The following is a 23959-nucleotide window of genomic DNA, read 5'->3' as shown; positions in this document are numbered from 1 at the left end:
ACAGCAATTGGGGATTCAGAGCTCTTAAGAGTGATCCTTGTGGCTGGTAAATAAACTTAGGTGTTCTCAGAATGAGACCTTAGATCCACCTCCACCAAGACTCCCCACAGTGTGAGTAGAGGTGACTTTGGATACATAGCATTTTCTGTGGGATTAATTTCAGTGTAGTCATTTCAGTGATTATACCTTAAGTATTTCCCTGAGTCATTTCAGTGTAGTCATTTCAGTGATTACACCTTAAGTATTTCCCTGAGTCATTTCAGTGATTACACCTTAAGTATGTCTCTTTGCAATTTCAGTGTAGTCATTTCAGTGATTATACCTTAAGTATGCTCCCGAGCAATTTCAGTGTCCCTGAGTAATCATTGAAATGACTACACTTAAATTAATCGGGGACATAAGCTATCAAGTGTAGTCATTTCAATGATTACTCAGGGACACTGAAATTGCTCGGGAGCATACTTAAGGTATAATCACTGAAATGACTACACTAAAATTACTCAGAGACATACTTAAGGTATAATCACTGAAATGACTACACTGAAATAATACCTTTAGTATGTCCCTGAGTAATATCAGTGTAGTAATTTCAGTGATTATAGCTTAAGTATGTCACTTGACGCCTCCATGCATACATCGAGATTTATATTTCTTTAGCAGATGCTTTTGTCCAAAGCAGTGTACCCGTGAGGTTCAAAAAGCCGGGTCAGCTGGGGTCCCTGGAGCAGCTGGGGTTAAGGGCCTTGCTCAAGGACCCAGTGGTGACATCACCCTGCCAGCCAAGGGATTTGAACTGGCACCCTTCTGTTCACAGGCACAGAGCCACACACCAGCCCATGATTAGTAAAACTTTGTAAAATTCACCTGATGCAAATGCACCTTCTGTTTTGTCTCGGCAATGTGCACAGCTAAATTGGCGTTTTGTTGGATGGCTCATATTGTTTGGCAGGCCCAGGAGACACCAGTTCCAGCTACATGTTCCGGAAACCTGCCTGCTCCTTGTTTTTTTTTCTTCTTCTCATTGTGGTAATATTCCGATGCTCTTCAGTCTGAGTTAGGATCAGGCCCAGGTTTGATACGGACCCCGTCTTCTGCATGTCGGCCTTCTGTCGTTCTGATTTCAGCAAACTGGGTGATCTCACCGAGAGCTGTGCAGGAATGTTCTAAAACTCATGAGGATTAGGAGGTGGAGCAAGTGCAGGGATGGCATTTTCAGGACAGAACTAGATTTCCACCTGGAGAGAGGAAAAGCTTTGCTTAAACCCGACCGAAAAAAACCAAACTCAGAACAGATGTCAAACTGCCTTTACCAGTAGCCATATTTCTTGCACAAAAAAAAAAAACAAGATTCCTGAACAGGCGTACCGACTTTGAAAGTCTTGTGTTGGTTTGAATTATGCATCCTCTTATTTTCCATTTCCAACTCGGCAATTTGCGGCAACCCAAATGTGTCACGCTAAGCTGTACTGATCTCGCTCTCTCTCGAAATAAAGGTTTCCATTTCCGTCATGCTTTGGGGTCTTTTCACGGCTGATCGCTTTTAAGCGACTGGTAGTGAATCAAGTATACACATCCTGTTGTATTTAGTTTCAATTTATGCTAATTAACAAAAAAACAGCGTGACGCACTTTGGTAATTAGCCGTGTATGTGTATCAGTACTCCAGCTCGCTAAGTGTGTACCTTAATGTCACTGCTGGTCCTAATGGCCACTAAGCAGTGATTCACCCCAGACCAGGAAGTGATGCCGTCTTTACCCTGAGTGTTACGTGTAGCGTGAGTAAGCGCGATTGCATTCTGGCAGGTGAAAGGGGGGATCGCAAGACGACGACTACTGTGGTCTGGCTGAAATGCCTCTTCAAGGCTGTTTCCTGCCATTCAGGTGCCAGGCTGAGGGGATGAAAGATTAATGTTTCGGTTCATCTTATCTGCAGATGAAAGGAAAGTAGTTATAAAATGCCATCTTACTAATAGATGTTAGGTTTAACTTCTACATTACTCAGGGGAAGGACTCGCCTCAGAAATGCCTCTCCCTCTGTTTTAACTTCAGGGATATTTCAATAACGTTTGAAGGTTGCGTTTCTTTAGGAGGTGAATAATATATTTTTTTTTCATCTTCGCTCATGCCTGTTAAATCTGCTGAAAGGCATGGCATGGGGGTCCTGGATCATTCCCCCAGTGTCCCCCATCTCTCATCCTGTTATTTCCTTCATTCTCCCTCAGCGTTTTGCTGTCCACTGTAATTTATTTGTTTCCTTGATTGAATGCATGCAAGGTTACAGATGACTAAAGTGAGCATAATGCTCCATAATTTTTATGGATGTATTTTATTGAGAAAGGTTAGCGAGGGATTTTCTGGGTGACACAACGCTATCTTGTGGAATTTTTCGGGGGCAGTGTGTGGCTCAGTGGGCTAAGCATCTGTGTCTGTGATCAGAAGGTTGCCAGTTCAAGCCCAGCCTCAGCATGTCTGTGGGCCCTTGGGCAAGGCCCTTAACCCCCAGCCCCCTGGATGCCGCTGCAGGTGGCTGCCCTTCTCACCTACAGAGAGCAAGTTGGGGGAGGCGCAAAGAGAATTTCCCCACAGGGATCAATAAAGTATCTTGTTGTTGTTATTATTATTATTATTATTATTATTATTATTATCATCATTATTATTCGGATGCCTGCTGCTTGTCACAAATTAAGCTGCACTACCCAGGTAGACCACCAGATGGCACTGTTGTGACCCATGTGCCTTGAATTAACAAAAAAAAAAATTCAGGTGGTTTGATGATGAGCACAATCAAGATGTGTGTCGTCCCAGATGGGGGAACAGAAAGCGGTTCGTTAGACCTGTTTAAATAATGTGCCGGCAGAATAAAAATATCGAATCATGCAAATGGTATGAAGTAGAATCTTTTATACATTGTGTCCAAATGTCCAAATCTATTTCGTAGATTGTGTAGGTAATTATTGCGTTTTGTGCATCATGCAGTAGGCAGATACACTGTACAACATGGTTACTGTAAGCATTATATCTGTACAAGCACTGATTTAATATGTTATCTTTTTGGAACCCCTTGAGAGTTTTAATTGGGTTTAGTCATGGCATTGGCATTCCAGGCATGCAAACGGTAGGCATTATTATCACACTCTCTGGATTATTTTGCTCTTTGTGTGAAAGGTCAATAACATGGCTCTGTAGGGAGCATCCTATGTTTCCTTCCTAGTGTTTTTTTTTTTCTTTTTTTCTTTCGTTTAAGAATCTACCTCAAAGGAGAATAAGGGGGGCAGCTGCGACCACGAGCTCCTGCCTTTAGTGTTTTATTTAATAATGCTGAGAGGTAGGGTTACCTGCATTCTGAAGGGAGAATCGGCCCAGTCGGAGCTCGCGGGTCTTTCCCCAAGACTCCGGGGCCTGGATGCTGTTCCTGGGACCCTGCATTATGGTGCATCTCAAGAAAAGTGAGTGACGGGGATTGAAGCTGAAGCCGAGTGAGCAGGCGCAGGCGGAGCGTGTGGGGGGAACAGGAGTCTGATTCTCAGAAGAAACTTCTGCTTCAGCTGGGGAGGCCAGCTGGATATGCAGCGTCAGGGTGTGTGTGTGTGTGTGTGTGTGTGTGTGTGTGTGTGTGGTTTTCGTGGTGATTTTATTTATGACGAGTCGTTTTCGGCTGTGTCACCGAGGAGGACAAAACAAAGGAGTGCGGTCTTCCACGCTGAAAAGGAAAGCATTTTCTGTAGGGCAGACGTCCAAAGTTCTCACAGCTTGGATCCTCAGGACCAGTTCCACCTGTTCCTCATTAAGGTGGGAGGGGCGGTTCTCCAGTTCTCCAAACGCATGCCGCTCCTGTGAATCACAGCACGTCTGACAGCTGTCATGGCGACGCTTACCTTCTGGACGGCTCAGGCGAATCCTGACAGGAATTTTTTTGTGTTGTGCAAGCTCTGTTTTTAAACTCGTCTCATTTCCTCAGCGCTAACTCTGGCCGGTTAAACTGTACCCACTCATCGGCCAGTTTATTAGCTACACCTGCCTAGTCCCGGGTTCGATTCCCTTTTTTGCCTACAGAACAGACTGAAATCCTCAATGAATGGATCCCGTATGGAGTTTGTGATGTGTTCTCCCCCGCAGCCTTCCTGACGGCTGGGCATTCCCTTCGTACCTCTCATGAAAAAGCTGCCCTCAAAGCTGCTGTCTGCTGCATCTGTTTTTATCAGACCATCTTTAATCACACTTTAGGCTCTAGACACTGTAGTGTGTGAGAGTCCCAGAACGGTGGCTGTTTCTGAGAAGTCAGAACCACCAAATTTGGCATGTTCATAATCTCGCAGATCAGCCGCGCTTCCCATTCTAAAGCTTTGTCAAACAGTAACCGGGTGGCTTTATCCAGTTTGCATGCTCTATGAGTCACATGATTGCATCATGATCATGATGTCTGTTTGTAAGCACAGGGTGGATTGTTTTTATCCGGTGGTGTACCTAATACACTGGCTACTGAGCATATTAGACGCTCAGTAAGTAACAGAATTTTTAATAACCCACCTGCATGATAACTGTCAACTTTGGAGGTTGTTAACTGTCGTCTGTGAAGCAGTACAAGTCTGTGGCCTGACGCAAAAGGAACACATCGAAGTATGATAATGCACATACTCCATTTGGTATCATAATTATGTTGCAATGCCAACGTATTGTCAGTCTTATTTGTTCATGACAGATCAATGCCGGTTCTCAGGATAGGGCTGGATTTGCGCAGAGTTGGTCATGTGACAGGATTTATAGCCCAAATGGGATCTCCCTGGGGGGGGAGGGTTAGGGACCCGTCGTCTTTGAAACGTTATATTACCTGCTGATGGATCGCCTTCCCGTTTTCACTTCTGAATGCTTCTAGCTGACAGGCTGTATTTTTCCCATTATATTCAGGCTAAAACATCCCCAAAAAGCGTCTTTCTTCACCCTTCAAAACAGAATCAAAAAGAAAGGATACGACAGTTAGCGCGTAGCTAAGCCGTTTACGCTAATCGTTCATCTGAATTTGTGCACGTGGAATAAAATATAGCGATAATTGCATGATACCCTGAGCCTTCTTGCACATTTTGCAAGACAAATACCCATGCCTCCGTCGCTTGGGCCTGTTTTACGATGGCAGGTGCGACCCTGATCGGTTCCATACCCTCACAGATGCATTCCAACTGCTTTAGCTAAACTGAGTTGGCGGTTTGAATTAGCATTTCTCGCTCCTGCAAGGACGATCATCAGGAATCTATTTCAGTTAATCATTTGCACAATGTAAGCCTTTCGTTTTAAAAATCACTCCACACTACGATTCAAATAATCCTTTCAGAATTACTCCTGGGGCAGTTATTTAAGAAAAAAAAATAGCAGACTGTCATATGAAGTATTTATGAGTACAGGAAATGCTAATGTGATGCGAATTATCCGCAGTATAACTTGTTAGCTTTGTTACAACTTCCGGCAATAACTTTTTATTATTCTTGTTTAATATTTTAAACCTATATGATGCATTGGAGGGAAATGTGCCATTTTCTTTTACCTTGTATAAAATCTCGTACCAAAGGGCCTGAAGATGTAGTGTAGTGTTTAACGACATAGAACCATAACTCAAAGGATCCCAGTTCAGAATTCCCAGCGGAATTTGTTGTAGTATCCTTGAGCGAGGCACTTAAGCTGAGTTGTCGCAGTAAAATAGGCTGCCGTAGAAGAGAAAGGCATCAGCTAAGCAGTGAAATGTAGAAAGTCATCTGGCCTTTCAGAGAATCAGCCTCGGTATTCATTTTTAGCCTGTGTTCGTCCTGAAATGCGTCTGTCTTTCACACTTGGCATAGGATGGGGGCTAGTGTGAAAGGTGTATTCTTGGCATGTTCGGGGGGGGGGGGGGGGAGAGGAGAGAGGCCTACTATAAAAAATGTACAGGAAGCAGCATGAAAGCAAGCACCTTCGGAGCTCGTTCCTTCAGCAAAGCGAGAGAGCATCTGTGGGATGTGGGGGGGGGGGGGGGGGGGGTTCAAAAAGAACCCATTAAGAGCCCCTCGTGTCGCAACTTCTGTTGTCATCTGCGCAGATCTGACGCTATTTTTCAAGACCTCGTTTCCCCTCCTTCCTCCCCCGAGACGTAGCATGACTCGAGGTGATGAGACAAAAGGGGAAAGAAAAGAAGCGCAGGCTGTCGATGTCACTGCTCCCCACGGACGCCTGCCGGTCTTCTGCCAGCAGCCGGATCTCCTCCTGCCTGCCAGAAGCATCTTGCCCACGCGCGTCCCGTCAGCTCGCGAGTAGCAGCTATTTCCTGGAAACCGTCGGCTTCGGTCGTGTGACGTAGCGCCCGGCTCTGTTTATGGTTTGGGTTTTTGCCGGAGTAGGTCAAACAATGAGGGTTGATGGAAGCTGCGTAGTAACTGCTCGGTTTGTTATTTATCTATAAAATAATTAACGTACTTTATTGTTACTTCCCTTCTGCTGCTTTTAGCCAGACCGTAATCGACGTTGCGCTAAACCACCGCTTTCTGAGAACTGATGCAGGGGAAGTCGACCCTCCAGTCTGACTGGAACGTTTCCTCCCCCGTCTGTTGTGAAATGCGCTTACCTTTGGAATCCAGTTTAGACCCCACCCCAGCATTCAGGGCGTCCAATAGGAGCAGGCTAGAACTGGCCGTGAGGTCCCATGGCTCAGTGGGGTGTAGCTGCAGGCCGTCGCGCTCGGGAGGGGTTCGAATCCCCTTGCCCAGCTGTGTATGTGGAGTTCGCGTATCCTCCCTGTGTTTTACGCTGCCGATGGCGTGCACCGTGTGACGGACGGCCGTCCTGGCCAGGCTGCACCGTATCTTTCCGAGATCTTTCCATTTTATACTGGATAATCCTTCATGGAAGATGTTATGGGAGATGGAAAAACAAGCTGTTGTGATGTCTGTGTGGGGGGTGTGCAGACAGGCACATTGACTGGGGGGTGGGGGTTGTGGCTCATCCAGTTAGGATGTTCCAAGTACCCTTTCTCAATAGACGATGCCTTCTCGCACGCGCCCCAAAAAAACAGTTAGCCACACCCCTGTATTTAGCACTTAACTTCTCTGTACATCACTTTTATACACTATTAATAAAACACTCTACCTTTGCTTTTTAACCATTTTTTGGTAGTATGTGTCCTCCAGTCAGGGGACGGTGTATGGCTGAGTGGGTTTTGGGACTCTGAGCCTGTGATCGGAAGGTCGCTGGTTCAAGTCCCAGGGTCAGCAGAATGATGTCACCGTCGGGCTCCTGAACAAGCCCTTAACCCCCAATTGCTACACAGACTGGCTGACTCTGCTCTCTCAAATATATGGCAGTGTTTCCCCAAGGGGGGGGGGGGCAGACGGACACCAGCAGGATTCATGGTGTTCATGTGTTTCTTTTAATGACAGCAGTCAATATAACAACTGACCTAAACATCAGAACATTTCTTTTTATGACAATTATCCACAAAGTGTGCAGCGCTTGTCACTGCAGTGTATCTTTCTGGGCTTCTGGAAGAACATCTCTAGAACCTCTTGATATGGGAAGTCAGAAACATCTGGCCCATTTACTGAGATCTGAATGCAGGCTGCAAGATGGTCTCCTTGCAGCCTGTCGCGGATGTTTGTCTTGACCTGCAAATACATTAACTGTTAGGCTTTAAAAGTGATAGCTGATAGCTTAAGATAGTGATAGTTTAATGCAGAAAACGTGTGAAACGTATGCATTACCCTGTTCATGGTTGAGAAGTCTCTCTCACAGTTTACACTGCTGACCGGGACTGTCAGGGCAATGGAAAACGCAGATATTTTTGTCTGCTTTTCAGATGGTTGACACGACATATTTTCCAACGCGGGCTCTCTGTTCACTGGTGGGAGTGTGCTCACCTTAATGTGGGTGCACTATCTGTGCGCGCACATCGGGGCATGATACTGAGAGCAGAGGAGAATTGTAAACGCACGACCAGGTAGAGACATAAATGACAAGCTGCTGTGTAAATAAGATAAATAACATAAGGCTATTTAGCTTGTTTAATAAAAGGACAATATATAGACCTGTTGTATAGGAAAGGAAAACCTAAATGACTTCTGCTGTGATCTGGCGCTATATAGAAAATAAAATTAAATAAAATTAACTTGACCTTCAAGAGGGAGGCGCGGGAGGTGCCATTTGGGTGGGGGGGGGGGCACCCCCCTAATATAATGGTAGGGGAAACACTGTAATGTAAATATAAGATCTGAAATACATTATTAATTATATTTGCTTGAGGGCCTCAACAACACCTCTATGGGGCGTCTCTGGTCGCCTCAGTGGCCTGATCTGTTCAGGATGGGATCTAAACGCAGTTTTGCAGCACAGTTAGTTTTTAACCTCGCACATTCCTCCAAAGGTCACTTATTCGATTTATCACACGTTCATATGATGGCACACATCCAAACTGGCGATTCTTCAAGCGGCCCCGGTACCCATCGAACCGGGCTTTCCCAGCAGTGGGCTTAAATGGTAAGAAATTCACCTACGAGGGCCCGTAACTGGATCATGCTTCGCAGTTAATTTGCGCAGTAGATGTCGCCGTCTGTTGCAGAGGCTCGCGAGCAGACAGACACGCTGGGTCCGTTTTTATTTGCATTTCATCAAGGGTGTCAAACTGCAGTCCTGGGGGGCCGGAGCCCTGTGTAGCTTAGTTCTTTCCCTGTTCCACCACAAATGATTCAGCTCAAGAGCTGTGTGGTAATTAGCACAAGGAGTTGAATCAAGTGTGTTAAATGATGGGAAGCCCAAAAATGTGCAGGGCTCCGGCCCCCCAGGACTGGAGTTTGACACCCGTGCATTTCATGATCCTGTCGGAGGTAGATCTGACGAAGCCCTCTCTGTTCCCGGACAGAATGACAAAGTTCCCAGACGTTCAGGAAGCCGAACCAGCAACATTTCCAAGGTACAGCACACCCCCGTGCACCACATATGACCACGACGTTATGGAGAAATTTCAGCTGGTGTTTCTATATCACACAAATCCTCAGAAAATGTGTTTAGAGAAGTTGCGTGTTCATTGAACCAGGATATTTATTTGCGTAGGAAATCTCTGATATTCTTGGCAGCGGCGCAAGAGTTAAAGTGTAAACAGAGCAGACTTCCTGTAACTGGTTTCACTTTCTATTGTTCCACACCTAGTTCTTTCTTCGTGCTCACTGTACTCATTTCTGTATTCTTGCGTGGCTGACAATTGCGCCGGTCGCTCGCCATGTCCGAGTTCTTCTTGAAGTCGTCGTGCTGGAGGACGAGAGTGACACTGTACGACTGGTCGTTGCAGGCGAGTAGCTCCATGACGGGGATCGGCCCCCACAGCGTCTCCCGCACCTCTGTCACCTCCTCTTCTCAGGATATCTGCAGGTAGGTCTCTGAACAGCCCTGTCATCGTCACAAATCTCCCCATGTCGCTCTTCTGTCTGTCTGCCTGGGCTTTATTTACATTTCTCCTGGTCATTCCATCAAGTTTCGTACTCTGCTTAAGCATTCTGTTTATCTTCTCCCCAACCCCCACCCTCGTAAACTGAGCTTCAATAATATCTGATCCTGCTCCAGAATGTTCATTTCAGATACTATCTGAAGCCGCTGGGGACGTACTGTACTGTGCAAAAGCAGTAGGAAGTCAAGGACAATGTTTACAGCTATTTATCTGGGTAATAAATGTATATTTGCTCAGATTATAAAATAAATGATCTTCCTGTTTGAGTAAAACCACAGTACTATGTCTGTCAAAGGGGGTCAGCTCAGCCATTTCAAAACCTCTGCTAAAGTCACAGCAGCCACAGATTAATGCACCCTCATATTCTTTTTGACTTGATCACTTGCACACCTTGTTTGGCCAATCAACTAATTACGTGAATTAATTGAGTGAGCTGCTGGTGAAATTTAACAAATACATGGAGTGGCTGAGGTGCCCCCGAGGAGAGGTTTGGGAGCTGAAGCTGTGAGCTGAAGCTGTGAGCTGAAGCTGTGAGCTGAAGCTGTGAGCTGAAGCTGTGAGCTGAAGCTGTGAGCTGAAGCTGTGAGCTGAAGCTGGGCTCATCTAGCCGTCCGGCAAGAGATCAGTGACTTTTTGGAGAACTGAAGAAATTCTTGTTAGTTTATTGTGTATCTCTACATTTGCATATATTCTAATCTTAAACTGTGTTTTTGTTCTGAGCAAAAGCAAGCTTACTACCCAGGTAAAGCTCTAAACATCTTTGGCTGCTTGCACAGTACTGTGTGTTTGGCTTCTCGCAGCAGCAGCCTTGTAAACCGCACTGGTTTAGCGGTAGCAGGCAGCCAGCGGAGCTGCCACTGCAGAGCCCAACTGAAGCCACTGTGTTCTCTGTTTTTTATGTGTCTTATTTTCCTACCCGCATCTGTCTGGTTCTCTCTTCATCCTGTCTTTTCCCACTTTTCATCTTCCATGTCTGCATGTCGCCGCCGCCGCCTCTCGCCGTTCCTGCCTCTCCGCCGCCTCTCGCCATTCCTGCCTCTCCGCCGCCTCTCGCCGCTCCTGCCTCTCTGCCGCCTCTCGCCGCTCCTGCCTCTCCGCCGCCTCTCGCCATTCCTGCCTCTCCGCCGCCTCTCGCCGTTCCTGCCTCTCCGCCGCCTCTCGCCGTTCCTGCCTCTCCGCCGCCTCTCGCCATTCCTGCCTCTCCGCCGCCTCTCGCCGCTCCTGCCTCTCCGCCGCTGCTCCTCATAGCTTCGGGGTTCTCCCAGCATTGGAGGAGGATGTCCTCAAGCTGCACACACCTGATGGGACTCCAGGCCACAAGGGGGCGCCTTGCACTGGGAGACAGGCTAAGAGGAGGCACAGGAGGAAGAAGCAGTTCTGCCGAGCCTGCGAGCGCCCCATCAGGCCGCGGGGAGTCGATGGGGCCTCCAGGAGCTGCAAGGAGCCGCCCGGGCATTGTAACATCTGCCGTCGGGAGTCGGACTCTTCCTCAGAGGAGGAGGAAGAGGAGAAACGGAGGCAGGAGAGGAGCTGGATCTGGAGCCGGGGGAGGGCCAGGGGGCGCAGCAAAGAGAGGAGCACAGAGGGGGAAGGCGCCGAGCTGGCCTCTGCGGGCCCCAAATCGGCAGGGGGCCGGGGACGAGCCCCCCAGGGTGGCCTGAAGAAGAGACATGGACTCTCAGCTAGCAGGGAGGAGCAGCAGCCGCAGGGGGAGGCATCAGGCTGCGGAGTCACGTACAGGAGCCCCGCCGAGGAGGACCGCATCTGCAAGGGCTACAGAGAGCTGGACTCGGGGACTGAGGACCAAGCCGCCCCCTCGGCCAGGAGGTCAGGTGGCCCAGCACAGTACACAGACGACGATGCGGAGGTGTGCAGGTCAGTGCGGCGTGGCCCCCAGGGACCTCGACCCAAATGGAGCTGCCTGTCCCCGTCAGGGGGCCAGGGACCTGGAAGCCAGCAGCAGAGACGCATAGAGAGCGTAGCGTCCGTCACGCTCGTCACGCTCGTCACACCCCACCCCCCAGCTGCCGGGCAGCGTTCACATGTCTGACGGTAACGTCCTCTGGGGCCCACAGACCTCCAAGCTGCTTGTGCTTCCCGTTTCAGCGTCAGGTTTTGAAACTCAGAAACAGAAATGGAGCGTCGACCCCCCCCCCCCCCTCCCCCCTCCCAAGGCCAGAGGAGCAGGCGAAAAGCCCAGGAAGCCACAGCAGTGACCTCTTTTAAGCTTATGTCTTCACTTTAAATTTATTTTTATATTGTGCCTTTGTGTTTTTTTTTATCTCTATGATCATACAGAAAATGAACCCCATGCTTCGTTTCTAGTTTGTGGAGCAGCTGAATTAAATGAAGCATTAAAAATGGGATGTGCGGTTATGAAAATGACTCTCTAAAGTCGTTTTGGTGGTAACCAGCGGCATCGCCTGGGCAGCCAGAACACTGAGTAATGGAACCAGTCGGCGAGCTTTGAGTGATACGAGGTGGATTGTGGGAAAGGTTAGCGGGGTGGAACTGTGCCAAGCCACCTGAAGGCGAGAGCTGCGTGTGATGGCTGCGTTTGCCGTTGCAGGATCTGCCACTGCGAGGGCGACGAGGACTGCCCCCTGATCACGCCGTGCCGCTGCACGGGCAGCTTGCGCTTCGTCCACCCCGACTGCCTGCACCAGTGGATCAAGAGCTCTGACACACGCTGTTGTGAGCTCTGCAAGTATGACTTCATCATGGAGACCCAGCTGAAGCCGCTGCGCAAGGTAGCGTCAGGGGGTCTGAGGTCCTGGGGCCTGAGGGTCTGGGGGTCTGGGGGAATGAGATCCTGGGGATCTGGGTGTCTGAGGTCCTGGGGATCTGGGGCCTGGGGGTCTCAGGGCCTGATGGACTGGGGCTTGAGGTACTGGGGGTCTGAGGGCCTCAGGGCATGTGAATCTGTTGGAACTGGGGACCTGGATCTTGGGGATCTGGCAAGGCCTGAAATTTTGGAGCCTGAGGGTCTAGAGGTCTAGATGTTTGCATGGTTTAAGGCAGCATTTCTGAACCCAGTTCACGGGGAGCCCCAGACAGTCTGCATTTTTGCTCCCTTCCAGCTCCCAGTTAACCTATACCAGGTACTCAGAGTTCTTGAATGGCTGGCAGCTGGGAGGGAGCAAAAATATGGACTGTTTGGGAGGGGGGGAGGTCCCGGAGAACCAGGTTAAGAAACACTGGTTTAGAGCCCTGCAGTGTGGGGCTATGGATCTGGGGGGGCTGTGGTCAGGCACACATGGTGCTTTACTTGGGGAGGGCAAGGTAAGCAAACAGTCTGAAAATATGTATTTGTGTTTATCAAAGGTTTCAGCAAGTGTCTGCTGTTCAGTCTGCCCTGCTTGTTAAAACAGTTCATTAAGCCCTTAGCCCTGCTTCAGAATGTTTGGCCTGATGTTCCATGAAAAGTGGATAACGATATTGACAAGAGTGAATCTAAGATAAAAGCAAAAACATCTTGTACCGCCTTCATCTTGAGGCAGGAAACAGCTGAGATAGCTGCCTTTTGTTGAAGGAAAACAGCACACTGCTGCCCCCTGCTGATGCAGAATGGAACAGATATGCTGTATTGATTTCAGGGAATCGTTGATGAATGTAGATTCACTTGGTTCTACATGATGTAATTTAATATACTGGCGGCTTTCTGAAAAAGACCAAACAATTGCATGCAAACTGGTTTCATAATTATATTAAAAGGTGTTAGCTAACATAATCAAGCTGAAACAGGAGAAGGTAGTGTTTGGAAAAATGACACTGACCGGAAGCAAAAGATTGCATTTGTCCAAGTATGTTAAACTATTTTTTTTTATTTTATTTTGCATGAAATCCGTGTATTGGATAATTTTGTAAAATAAAATTGGATAATTGTATGGTTACAGAGGTACTATTTTAAAATAGTCAAGAATTACAATGAATTCACCTTCCAGAAGTTTCATCAATATGCCACTAGTAACTCTGCAGATAATTGTTTTAGATGTAAATTTAAAGAAGTGGTAAACTATTACCATGATGGGCATAATGTGGCGAGTGTGTAAAATGCGTATTAACTTTTTGTGACCTCGTTTCAAGTAAACAGTTAAGTTGATCATCGACACATCCATAAATGTCGGCCATCCGTCTTCCAAACACTTACCCTGAGCATAGTTAATGATGCTTCCGTAACTTGTCACACATGTGCACGAGTACAGTAACTAGGTCCCGCTGTAAACCAGGTCACAACCCTAACCTTTCATGTTGATGTGTTGTTTAGTAACAGATGCATGGGGAGAAGAGAGACTCAAGAGGTCACTCAGGCCTCCACGCCGAAGGGCCCTTTCAGGTTCATTTGGAGCACGCAGTTCTAGGGTAGTCTTTGATTTGCACTGTAGTTGTTCTCCGTTTCCATAGGAACTGTCTCCATAGGAACATTTACAATATTATTGTATTTGCATTATGTTATCAACAGGTATATGCAAGGTCAAAATTTTCAAAAGTACATTAACAGTTTTTTTTTTTTTTTGGATTAATGGGAGATTTTATCCCTAATATTCCGCTACGAGATTTTAGTTCAGGATTGTCACATTCATATTTCTCTGGATTGGATTATTTAATTTCTTTATTTTATATATTGTGAATTTTGCAGTTTATTACTGGGGAATAACGATTGACTGGGTTTGGAAAATCAATGGATTCTAGTCTTAAACTCAAGAATGATTCATTTTATTGGTTTCTGTCTTTGTAATATCAGAAATCGTAGGGAAATATGTGATGGACTAAGTAAACCGAAAGGAGAACTTAGTATTGAATTGGAGAAGGTATGTGAAATGAGTAGCACTCTGTAAAAAAAGGGGAACGACAGCGTAGTTTTATCGTTGCGTTGCTTTTGTGTTCCTTAGCAAATGCCACCGCGTACGGTTATGTAAAGCGTTAAACTCTGAAGGATCTGCATCCAGCTCAACTAGACGAACACTTTCAGCTAGACTTATCATTTTGAAAATGTAAAGTAATAAATGATGACCCAGCGCTCGCAGTTCTCCAGAAAAAAGAAGTGTTTACCACTTCTCTGTTTTGATTACGGTCTGTCTGATAGCGGGCAAGGTTCTTCTTAACTCTTGGGGTTCTGTGAATTGTGTTTATTTGCTGTTTCTGCTGAAGTGCTCATATCCTTGTTTGCCTGCGCTGCTTGGTGAAATATAATAGTTTCGGATATTACAGATATATATTCTTCTAAACTGTGAACTTATAGGATTTTTTTTTTTCTTGTCAAACGTGTGTTGGATTCTTGCAAAAATCAACAGTGGCATACACTCCTGTCTATACATACATAGTACACTTTGTTTATCCGTCTCCCCCTTATAAACTCCAATATCTTGAAAGCTAAATGTTGGATTGCGTGACCGCATCTTGTGGTCAGTTGTGCGGGGAGATCAAACAGAGGATCAAGGAACGAAAACCGAAGCACTTCATTGGCCAAAGGTAAAATGCGAAGTTCCCTTTAAGAAAGGCTGACGCATAACACCACAAACACTAAAAATGCAAAGGAGTAGCTATAAACCGACACGTCGCAGTGTGACACCAAAGAGCAGCTCCCTGAAATCTCCCAAAGGCACCCAGCTGACCCTAGTTAGTGTAATGAAGTCGCCGGCTTGATCGAGGTCAGCTGGGCTGCCGACCCGAGGCCCTTGGCGGCTGGCGCTGGAGTTCTATCGCCATGGAGACCAAGCTTATTAGTCCAGCTATGTAGCATTTTTTAAAAGAATACATGTTATTTCGCAATTCGGTTAAAAGAAGTGAACGAATACAAAGGACTGCACTAAGCAGAAATTTGACGAGGGGAAGAGCTTCACTTCTGCTCCATACTGTAGACCAGGGGTGACCAGTCTTATCCAGAATGGGCCAGTGTGTATGTGGGTTTTGGGTACAACTCCCTGATTGGCTGAAGAGTACTCACACCTGGGTTTGAGCAGCTGACCTACTGGTTATCCCAAAAACCTGCACACACACTGGCCCTTTGTGGATAAGATTACCCACCCCTGCTGTAGACTGAATTCAGATTTTATCATAAATCGGTATATGACTGAGCAAGCAAGGAGACAGCTGGGAAAATCCTTCACTCCTGACGTTTCAGTGGTATGTCTGGCTTACGCTGCCTTTTCTGGAGTAGATCATTCCCTGGGATCTGCCCGGGGTGGGGGGTTGGGGGTGGTGGTGAGTCAGAGAGCAGCGATAGCGGCCGTCTGGGGTGTAAATCCGTCACGCCTTCTAGGGCAGATTCGGCTATCCGAAAAGATGGGATTTAGCCGTGGCTGTGAGGAAGCTTCAGGTTGTGGGTTTTTACGGGTGTAATGAACTCCTCTTACAGCAGGGCTGTTCAAATCACGGTCCGAGCCCTGCTGGTTATTCAGCCTCCCTTTACCCACGACCCAGCTGTGAAGCCTCTAGCCAATCCAAATCAGTAATTATTAAACTAACTCCATGGGAGAACTGAAAACACGGCCTGGATTTGGAATCGAGGTCCAGATTTCAAGAGCCCTGTCTTATGCTAAGGAACATTGGTCTTGTGTTTTTGAACTTTCGACATAACGGTTGCACACACTGGTGTTTGACGTGTTTCTCTGGGTAAATATTAACCTTATAGGGCCGTGTCATTTAAACGTGTTATATTCTCTATTTGTTTTATTCTAAAAGAACTTGCCTTTTACCTAATTGCCGTGGTTATGAACACTCAAAGTAAATTATAACACTTTCTTGTATTTTTTCCCCTCTTCTAATAGTGAGAACTTGCATGAGTGAACTTGATAATAGTCTTTTTCATCCATCCATCAATCTTCTAACTTATCATCTTGGACACTGTGACAGGGGTACCTGGAGTTTATTTCAGTGCTTGTAAATATTATTTCTGGTGTTACGCCACCAGGTGGCAGTGTAATGTTACATTCAACTTTGACCTATTTGGCTAGTTCATCTGTGAATTGTTTTGTTCCGTCCTCTTCCAGTGGGAAAAACTTCAGATGTCCACCCGTGAGAGGCGTCAGATCTTCTGCTCAGTCAGTTTCCACATTATAGCGGTCATCTGCGTCGTGTGGTCTCTCTATGTGCTGATTGACAGAACAGCCGAGGAGATAAAACAGGGCAGAGAAAATGGTAAGCATCATTCTTTCTTTCCCCCAATAAAGGAACATTTCGGTATCTTCAAGAGACAATTAGCGGACTTCCACAGTATATGCTTGTGCCAATGTTCTTTGTGGCTGCGTCAATTATCATCGAGCTAATGCTAAAAGGACTCGTGACCGGATAGGATAATGATTTTGCCTCTTTCTCCATTTGGCTTTTAGGTGTGTTGGAGTGGCCCTTCTGGACCAAACTCATCGTGGTGGCAATCGGATTCACCGGGGGCCTTATCTTCATGTACATCCAGTGTAAGGTGTATCTTCAGCTTTGGAGGAGACTCAAGGCGTATAACCGGATCATCTTTGTCCAGAACTGTCCGGACACGGTGAAAAAGGGAGAAGAGAAGATGCTGCCCGCAAGCCAAGCGAATGGCAAACATGACTCTGTGGAGGTCCCGGTGCCCCAGACGGAAACAAACTCTCACCGGCCAGTAGGGGGCGACACCGTTCCAGACGTAGCGCCCGTCTGACCGCTTACAGCGGATCCCTCGTGAAATATCCATCCAGCCCCCCCACCATTCCCACTTTATTTCTGAGACCTAAAGTTTTGAAGGCAAGAACAAATTCAGGTTCTGTCGAGAACTTGGCAGTCGTCATGGTGACAGTTTTTAAGACCACTGCTCAGAATGAAAGGAACTTATCGATGTTTAACAAAGGCAGAAATGGACCCCAGACCAGGCCACCTGTTAGCCGTAAGCACAAAGGAGCTCTTACTTGGGGTGTCGGAAAAATAGCCCATTGTATGAGTTATTTGCAGTTTTATACTAAAAATTCCAGTTGGTGCACAAATCGATTTTAATGGCATATGTAATCACATTAAAAGAATCTTTATAGTCCGATATATTTTATACCAAATCACCATCATTAGGAAACAATGTTTTAAATCCTATTTTAACCAGCAGGGGGGTGATTTAACAGAGCTGACACCCCAGTCCAGTGCAGAAGTCCAATTTATGATTTAAATGTCTGTTTTTCATCTGTTAGGTATCTGAGCATCTCCATAACGAACATGAATGTGCAGTCAGATGTGGTGATGTCTGTGGTGTTTTGTTTGTTCGGAAGGATGGGTTTCAGCCCTCGGATCAGCGCGGGTCCCCCGGGTTCTGCTACCGCAGAGAAGCCGGACGCCAGGCGTTGGTGCCCAAGAGGAATCGGAGCATTAGCTTCGAGGGGAGGGGGAGGGGAGGTGGCCACATGTAGCATGTAGCTTGTATTGTAAATAACTTAAATCACATAATAAAATATTAGCGTTGAAGCACAGAGACCATTTACTCCGTTGGGATTGTGGTCATGATTGACTGATTTGACCTCTGACCAGGTATGGGGAGGCTCAACATGCACATGGAAATAGGTGTTTTAATTGGGAGCCCCAACCTTTTGACCTGCCTACCCCATGGGCACAGGACTTGGGGGTAGGTAGGGTTAGGGTTAGGCTTAGTGGAAGCCTGTTACCAGTTGGTGCCACATGACCAGTTCATATGGCTCACAGGACACGAGGTGGTCAGAGTATTCAGACATCCCTGCTTACATGCATTTGAGTTTTGGCAATAAAGTCTACAAGTATGCAAGTACTCATGGCAGGGTTGTTGGACTTTTGAAGTAGCCTCCTGTCCCTCATGCCGGCCAGCTAATATCAGCTGAACATGCGGAAGTTATAGAATGACTCTGATAAACTGTGTTTTTCTGTTTTCTAACATTTCTTCTAATTGTTCCTGTGTCTCGGGACGTTACCGAAAATCTTGTATTACCGGGTAGAGCCGATACTCTTCGTTATCCACTTAATGAACAAATGGTTTGCACTTCTTTCGTTAAGGTATCAGATTTTCCCGAATGTACCAAACAAGAATGACAAGATATCAATAACAGTACATGTGAACTATGCCAATTACAACATGGTTACCCATTCATTACATATTAATGTTGGGTACCCCAACTCTGGTCGTATGTGTGTGTATATATATGTAAACTAAAATGGTGAAATAAATGTATGTACACAGCAGATTTTTAGCAAAAGTTTTCTCTTTCTTACTTCGTTGGTAAAAGGAAACGCTTCGCAGATTTTTATTTTAAACCCCAGACATTCCACATTTTTGCTCCTACTGGGTGCTGGGAGGGAGCGAGAATGTGGAATGTCTGGGGGCCTATCCGTGGATATCCGTGGAATGTGTTTTTTTTGCTATTAGATAAGCTCTCCCCATTACCATTTTGCTTAATTGATATTTATTCTTTGAAAATAGAAACAAAGCTTTTCTTCAAACTGTAAAAATGTTTTTTTTTTTTTTATTTCAGTACAGGATTCAAAGTCAACCTTGTTCCTGGTGTACCATCACATAAGCATCCTTTTTTTAATGACTTATTAACCTATCTAACCTAATTCAGCTGCCCTCTCCCTGTCAGTAATGAGAAATTGAACTGCAGAACCCATGGAGGGTGGGATTATTGAGCGGAGCCTTTGAAGCCCAAGGAGACTTCAAACAGTTCAGTAGAAACCAGCAGAGTCGCCGAGATGGAGCGGGTCAGACCTGTAGCTGTTTGACGGCGCACTATAATAATACAGCAAGGCCTTGGAAGTCTCATCCATCACTACAAACTGAGGGTTTCCTTGCTTTACAGACCTACAGAAAACCCAAAAGCCCAACAGCAGTCAGACAGGAACCCAGCTGAGAGCCTCAGTCTCGGTGGAAGGGAGATGCTCTCTGAGATGAATACTAGGTGCCATAAAGAGGCTCATTCGCAATCCCCTGCAGAGAGCTCGTCCTCCACGCCGTCGTCAATCCCCTCCGGCGGGCGCTCCTGCGTGTCTTTTGCGCCGTCCAGTGCATTCTGGGAAACCTTTCGCATCTTTATATTTGGCAGCTTTTTCAGATCTCCGCTCCATTCCCTGTGTCATTAAAAAGAAGTGGGGTAATAACTTCTGCATGAGTGAGGACACCACTGGGCCGTGCCGTGTCTCTCCCAATGCTGCTCTCAGTTTGTGCTCAAAGTCCTGCGTGGCAAATAACCCAGAACCAATGATTTCATTCACGGTTTTTTTTTTTTATACCCAATGACACTTCGGGCTACATTCATGCTACTTCACCCAATCATGTTGCGGGCCAATCAGCGCTCATTTGCATTCCTGCTACTTCACCCAATCACAGCATGGGCTAAACAGAGCTCATTTACATTCTTGCTACTTCACCCAATCGCATTAGAGGTTAAACAGCGCTCATGTACATTTACTCTACTGAGGCTTTTGTCCAAAGCAACGTACATGTGAGGGAAGCTTGTTTCAGCCAAAATCCATGAAGCGATTGTGGTTAAGGCCCCAAGGACCCAGTGGTGATATGATAACTCCACCAGCTACAGGATTCAAACCCATACAGACATGGGCACAAACCGGTAAGAATCTGAGCTACATGCTGCCCCATGAACGCCCAGCGTGGACAAGCAAAACGTGACGGGTTTGCCTTTTTAGTGTCGCGAGTGAGCAAGGCTGTTAAGATTCACAACTTATGATGTGAGGTGTGTGATTATTTAAAATAATTATAATTAGCTCTGCTGGTGACTTGATTAGAGAGTACTGCAAGTCATCAAACAAGGAACTGTAATGGGTATTAAAAACTAATTTTTCACTAGTTTTGAATGAATGACCATCAAATTATTCCTGATTAGCAGGTGAAAATATATTTGCAGTATTAATTTTAAAACTGCAATGTGCCCCCCAGCAAATAGGTGTCTTGTGCTTAGAGAAATGTTTGCCATTGACATAAAGACCAGAATACAAGTGCTGGACAAATAGACTATAACAATTTCTTGTCTACTTAGAAACTGAAGCATCATACAAGGATTAAGACACGGTCCTCAAGAGCAGAGCAGGGCTGTTTTTCCAGCTTTCCTTTACATTTTCCATAAAGATAATGGCTGAATGGATGACAATGAGGCATGACATAAAAACGATCAAATGGCACTGCAAAAAAGTCTCACCTGAATGTTTTTAGGTGCTTAGAGTTGATAATATCGGGAATTTCTAAAACAGGAGGGAAGAACACGGTATTCAGGCTTGTGTAACTAGTGGTTATTAGTTAATTTAATAAACTTGACATCACGTTTTCACCATAGATCTATTCAACGCTGAAACGTTACATTGTAGCCTAAGCAAAACTATAATAATCAACACTTCAATCAGGAAATTAAAGAACCGGGACGCACCAAATCCATTGCCCTCATACAGGACTCTTTCTCGTTCAATCGTTTGCTTTATGACATTTTCTCTGGATACGTGGAGCCGCCCTTGTCTCCCCTTAATGCTGTTCGCCAGCTCGATCTGCTCCAACTCGGCGTCGAAGCGATGCAAATACCTGAGAGGAAACAGACCAAGTCAGATAGCTTACAGTAACGTGTCGCAATTCGTGTTAAACAAATCCCTTAGTGATCTAGGAATAAACAAACAATCGCTGAGCCCCAGTCGGTTCATATACTATACCTCTCAATCATTTCACATGCATCCTGCTTTGTATATTCTTCTTTAGCTGGATCGAGCTGGTTTTGAAACCAGGCGAGCTTTTCACCTGCGAAGACCCAGTGAGCGCTTAAAGTGCTGATGAGGCAACTGAAATGCAACTTCTCGTCTTGCGACAAACTCACCGATTGCATTCAGTCGCAATGCTTTTTCATTCTTCTGCCTGGGAGAAATTACATAATTATTCGCATGAGCTTGGTTGCATAGTGTTTCAAGGTATGTAGACAGCTAGTTAAGTAAAGCTAGGTAACAGACTATACCACTGACAGTTGGGGTATCCGTTTTGTCATAACAATTTGCATGCAATAAGGCCTTGTTCTGAAGTTTACCGTTCTTTTTTCTCTTGTTTATTGGCTTCTCTTGCAAGATAGCCAGCCTTCCTACTGTACGGATGAACTACCTTCTTCTCCACCGGTCCCTTTCCTTTCTTGGCTTTAGGCTGAAATATGAGAAATCAGACACGCAATGTCATTCCAAGTAAAAAAAATCTGTTAGATATAACGATGTCGTCGTGCTATCTAGGCCCCTACGTACCATTTCTGGCGGCCGGTGTGTGTTTGAGATCCTTGTGACAACCTGAACACGTGCAGCACGCAGTGTGACACTCCGGAAACGGTCCCTCATTATTTTTCTTCCCCGCGTCGCTGAAACGCTCCCAAAGGTTCCGTTGTTTAAATAAATCGTATAGACGCCCTTATAATGGTAGTCGTTAAAAAATCAACATCCATATTTCCAACCGCTTATGTCTGACAGGATCAGGGAGTCTGGAGCCTGTTCCAGGCAGTATGGAGAACAGGGTATGAAAAAATACCGGTCTATCACGCGGAACATATGCAGACACAGAGAAAACACAGGAACCCCTACATTCGCCAAGGGGAGAAAATGCAAAATCACATGTTAAAACGAGATTTCCTATCTCATTATAACGATAAACTGGCCAAATTTTATTTTGCCATGGTGGCAGTCATAGCATGACATATCATGGCTGCCGTATCATGAAGCCAGGATTCTTGCTTCGGATAATTTGCTGGAATTAAGGTACCCGAGTTTAAATTAACTTTACCTTCGTTCACTTACATTCAGCCCAGACCACCTTAAATCCCTAAAGTTATCCGGTTAAGCAAGAAATCCGGCGTCTTGATATTAGAGTCTGGACCCTGGTCCCATGTAGGTTGTGAAAGGGCGCCCCCTGGTGAACGCTGTATGTGTATATCATTCACCGTGAGAATGACGTGAACCAGAAGAGTGGAAGTAGAGATGCTGGGTGTAAAGTGCAGCCAATGATATACACTGAACAGAAGATAACTAATAGTTTTTGGATGCAAGAGATGACAATATAAATCTGTATAAATTTGAAGGATATTCAAGTCAAATTTATATCGCGTTTGTAATATGAATTGTATGATTTTATTCAGGTTCTGCCTAATACATTGAACATTATTTATGATGGTTTGCTTCTCAGTCATTTAAATGTGTATTTCATAGCTTAAAGACATTTTTTATGTAGAATTAACTCGTACAAGCCCTGAAAGATTTGGGGGATAACGTTTAATTAACATTTTAAAATGAATATTTTGCCAGGCGTCCAGAACACTGAAGGGAGTTGCATAATTAAAAATTCTCTGTAATACCACATAAAAGAGATCCCCAGCGGAAGTAAAATCGATATTTTCACCACGTTGCTTTGATGAATCACCTGGTCGTCAAACAGCTCAGTCATGCATGTTTTTATACTTTGATTTTATTTTTCGATTGCTGCACATGCATGTGGATGATCACCAGCCCTTAATTTCAGCATGTATTTCTAAACTTGCGGCCCTTTAGTCATATTTGTATTCTGGCAAAATATTTTGCAAATTAAAACGACGGATAGAAAAAATGATGACTCATCAGAATCATTTTTACAAGTATTATATAGGTTTTGATATTACTGTCTTTACCCATCATATTATATAATTTTGTGCATCAGCTGTTTTAATAACCCACTGGTGAATTCAGTGCACAGATTTGATTCAGTTGTTAAGCGCACTAGTAGCCAAAATTGTGGAAACACATCCAATTTTTAGAGATTGCAGAAATTTACTTATTTGTTTACATCGCTCCAATTACTTATTTACTAATTGTGTACTTACTCATCCAATGTATGATGTTTGTAACATTCTTTGTTTACAAACACTACCACCGATATTTATGTAGTCATTTTTAAAGCATAATGCCAAAAATGCTAGATGTTTCCACACATTTGACCATCAGTGTAGCTATATGACTTTGGTTCCTCACTGAAGAAATCAAAGCAATTTGATCAAAAGCACTGCACCTTCAAGAAATCATGCATCTCACATTTTGAGATATTTATGTATATGTAAGTAGCCTGTGCTCATTCTGTTTGGAGTTTGCAGCTTAACCCCACTTTTTTTTCCCCCACAATCCAAAGCTGTGTTAATTTGGCATTCTGGAGTATTTCTGGCCTGTACTGGAATCTGGAATGATGGCTCCGGGTTGGGGGGGCAATTGGGAGTGGGGGCTGCCTCAGCACCTGTCCCTTTCACCTGAATAAATGAGAGTATTCCAGCTTGATGTTCGAAGTTCGAAGTTGCCCTTTAAATGTAGCAGTTGCTTCGCCCCTCTGTTTGAGCGCTTAATGCTTGTGTGCATCACGGTTAGACACAATTTATACAACATTCTTCCTTTTTTTATCAAAACATTTTTTGTAGTATGTGGCCTCCTGTCTGGGGTCAGTGTGTGGCTGAGTGGGTTTTGGGACTCTGAGCCTGTGATCGGAAGGTCGCTGGTTCAAATCCCAGAGTCAGCAGAGTGATATCAAGAATGATGAGCCCTT

At 45.4% G+C, this 23959-nt stretch overlaps 2 protein-coding genes across 2 annotated transcripts in view; one reads left to right on the top strand and one right to left on the bottom strand.

Moving 5' to 3' along the window:
• The window catches only part of marchf1 (membrane-associated ring finger (C3HC4) 1), a 31296-nt gene extending 12678 nt beyond the window's left edge, over nt 1-18618 (top strand). The window contains exons 2-7 of the mRNA XM_023799356.2: nt 8872-8922; nt 9298-9377; nt 10702-11328; nt 12023-12203; nt 16446-16593; nt 16785-18618. Coding sequence (XP_023655124.2) covers nt 8872-8922; nt 9298-9377; nt 10702-11328; nt 12023-12203; nt 16446-16593; nt 16785-17089 — 1392 coding nt within the window. The 3' untranslated portion in view covers nt 17090-18618. The remainder of the gene's footprint in view (nt 1-8871; nt 8923-9297; nt 9378-10701; nt 11329-12022; nt 12204-16445; nt 16594-16784) is intronic.
• Nucleotides 17958-22289, bottom strand: tma16 (translation machinery associated 16 homolog). Its single transcript, XM_023799357.2, has 7 exons — nt 21655-22289; nt 21450-21559; nt 21246-21283; nt 21085-21169; nt 20811-20959; nt 20586-20628; nt 17958-19500 (listed from the first exon to the last, which is right to left on the bottom strand). Exons 1-7 carry the CDS (start codon nt 21742-21744, stop codon nt 19347-19349), a joined length of 669 nt encoding a protein of 222 aa, XP_023655125.2. The 5' UTR covers nt 21745-22289; the 3' UTR covers nt 17958-19346.
• Between the last annotated feature and the right edge of the window lie 1670 nt (nt 22290-23959).

The sequence above is a fragment of the Paramormyrops kingsleyae genome, chromosome 25 (assembly GCF_048594095.1).
Source record: "Paramormyrops kingsleyae isolate MSU_618 chromosome 25, PKINGS_0.4, whole genome shotgun sequence".
Classification (NCBI taxonomy): Eukaryota; Metazoa; Chordata; class Actinopteri; order Osteoglossiformes; family Mormyridae; genus Paramormyrops; species Paramormyrops kingsleyae.
Note: the sequence above shows the minus strand (reverse complement) of the source record. Positions and strands in the feature narration are given on the sequence as shown.

What these genes read in the sequence shown, in the direction of transcription:
- tma16 (XM_023799357.2), bottom strand. Translation starts at nt 21,744, where the DNA reads ATGAGGGACCGTTTCCGGAGTGTCACACTGCGTGCTGCACGTGTTCAG. An exon ending in AAACAAGAGAAAAAAGAACG is followed by an intron (nt 21,284 to 21,449) that starts GTAAACTTCAGA and finishes AATTTCTCCCAG; the next exon opens with GCAGAAGAATGAAAAAGCAT. An exon ending in ATTGCGACTGAATGCAATCG is followed by an intron (nt 21,170 to 21,245) that starts GTGAGTTTGTCG and finishes GGGTCTTCGCAG; the next exon opens with GTGAAAAGCTCGCCTGGTTT.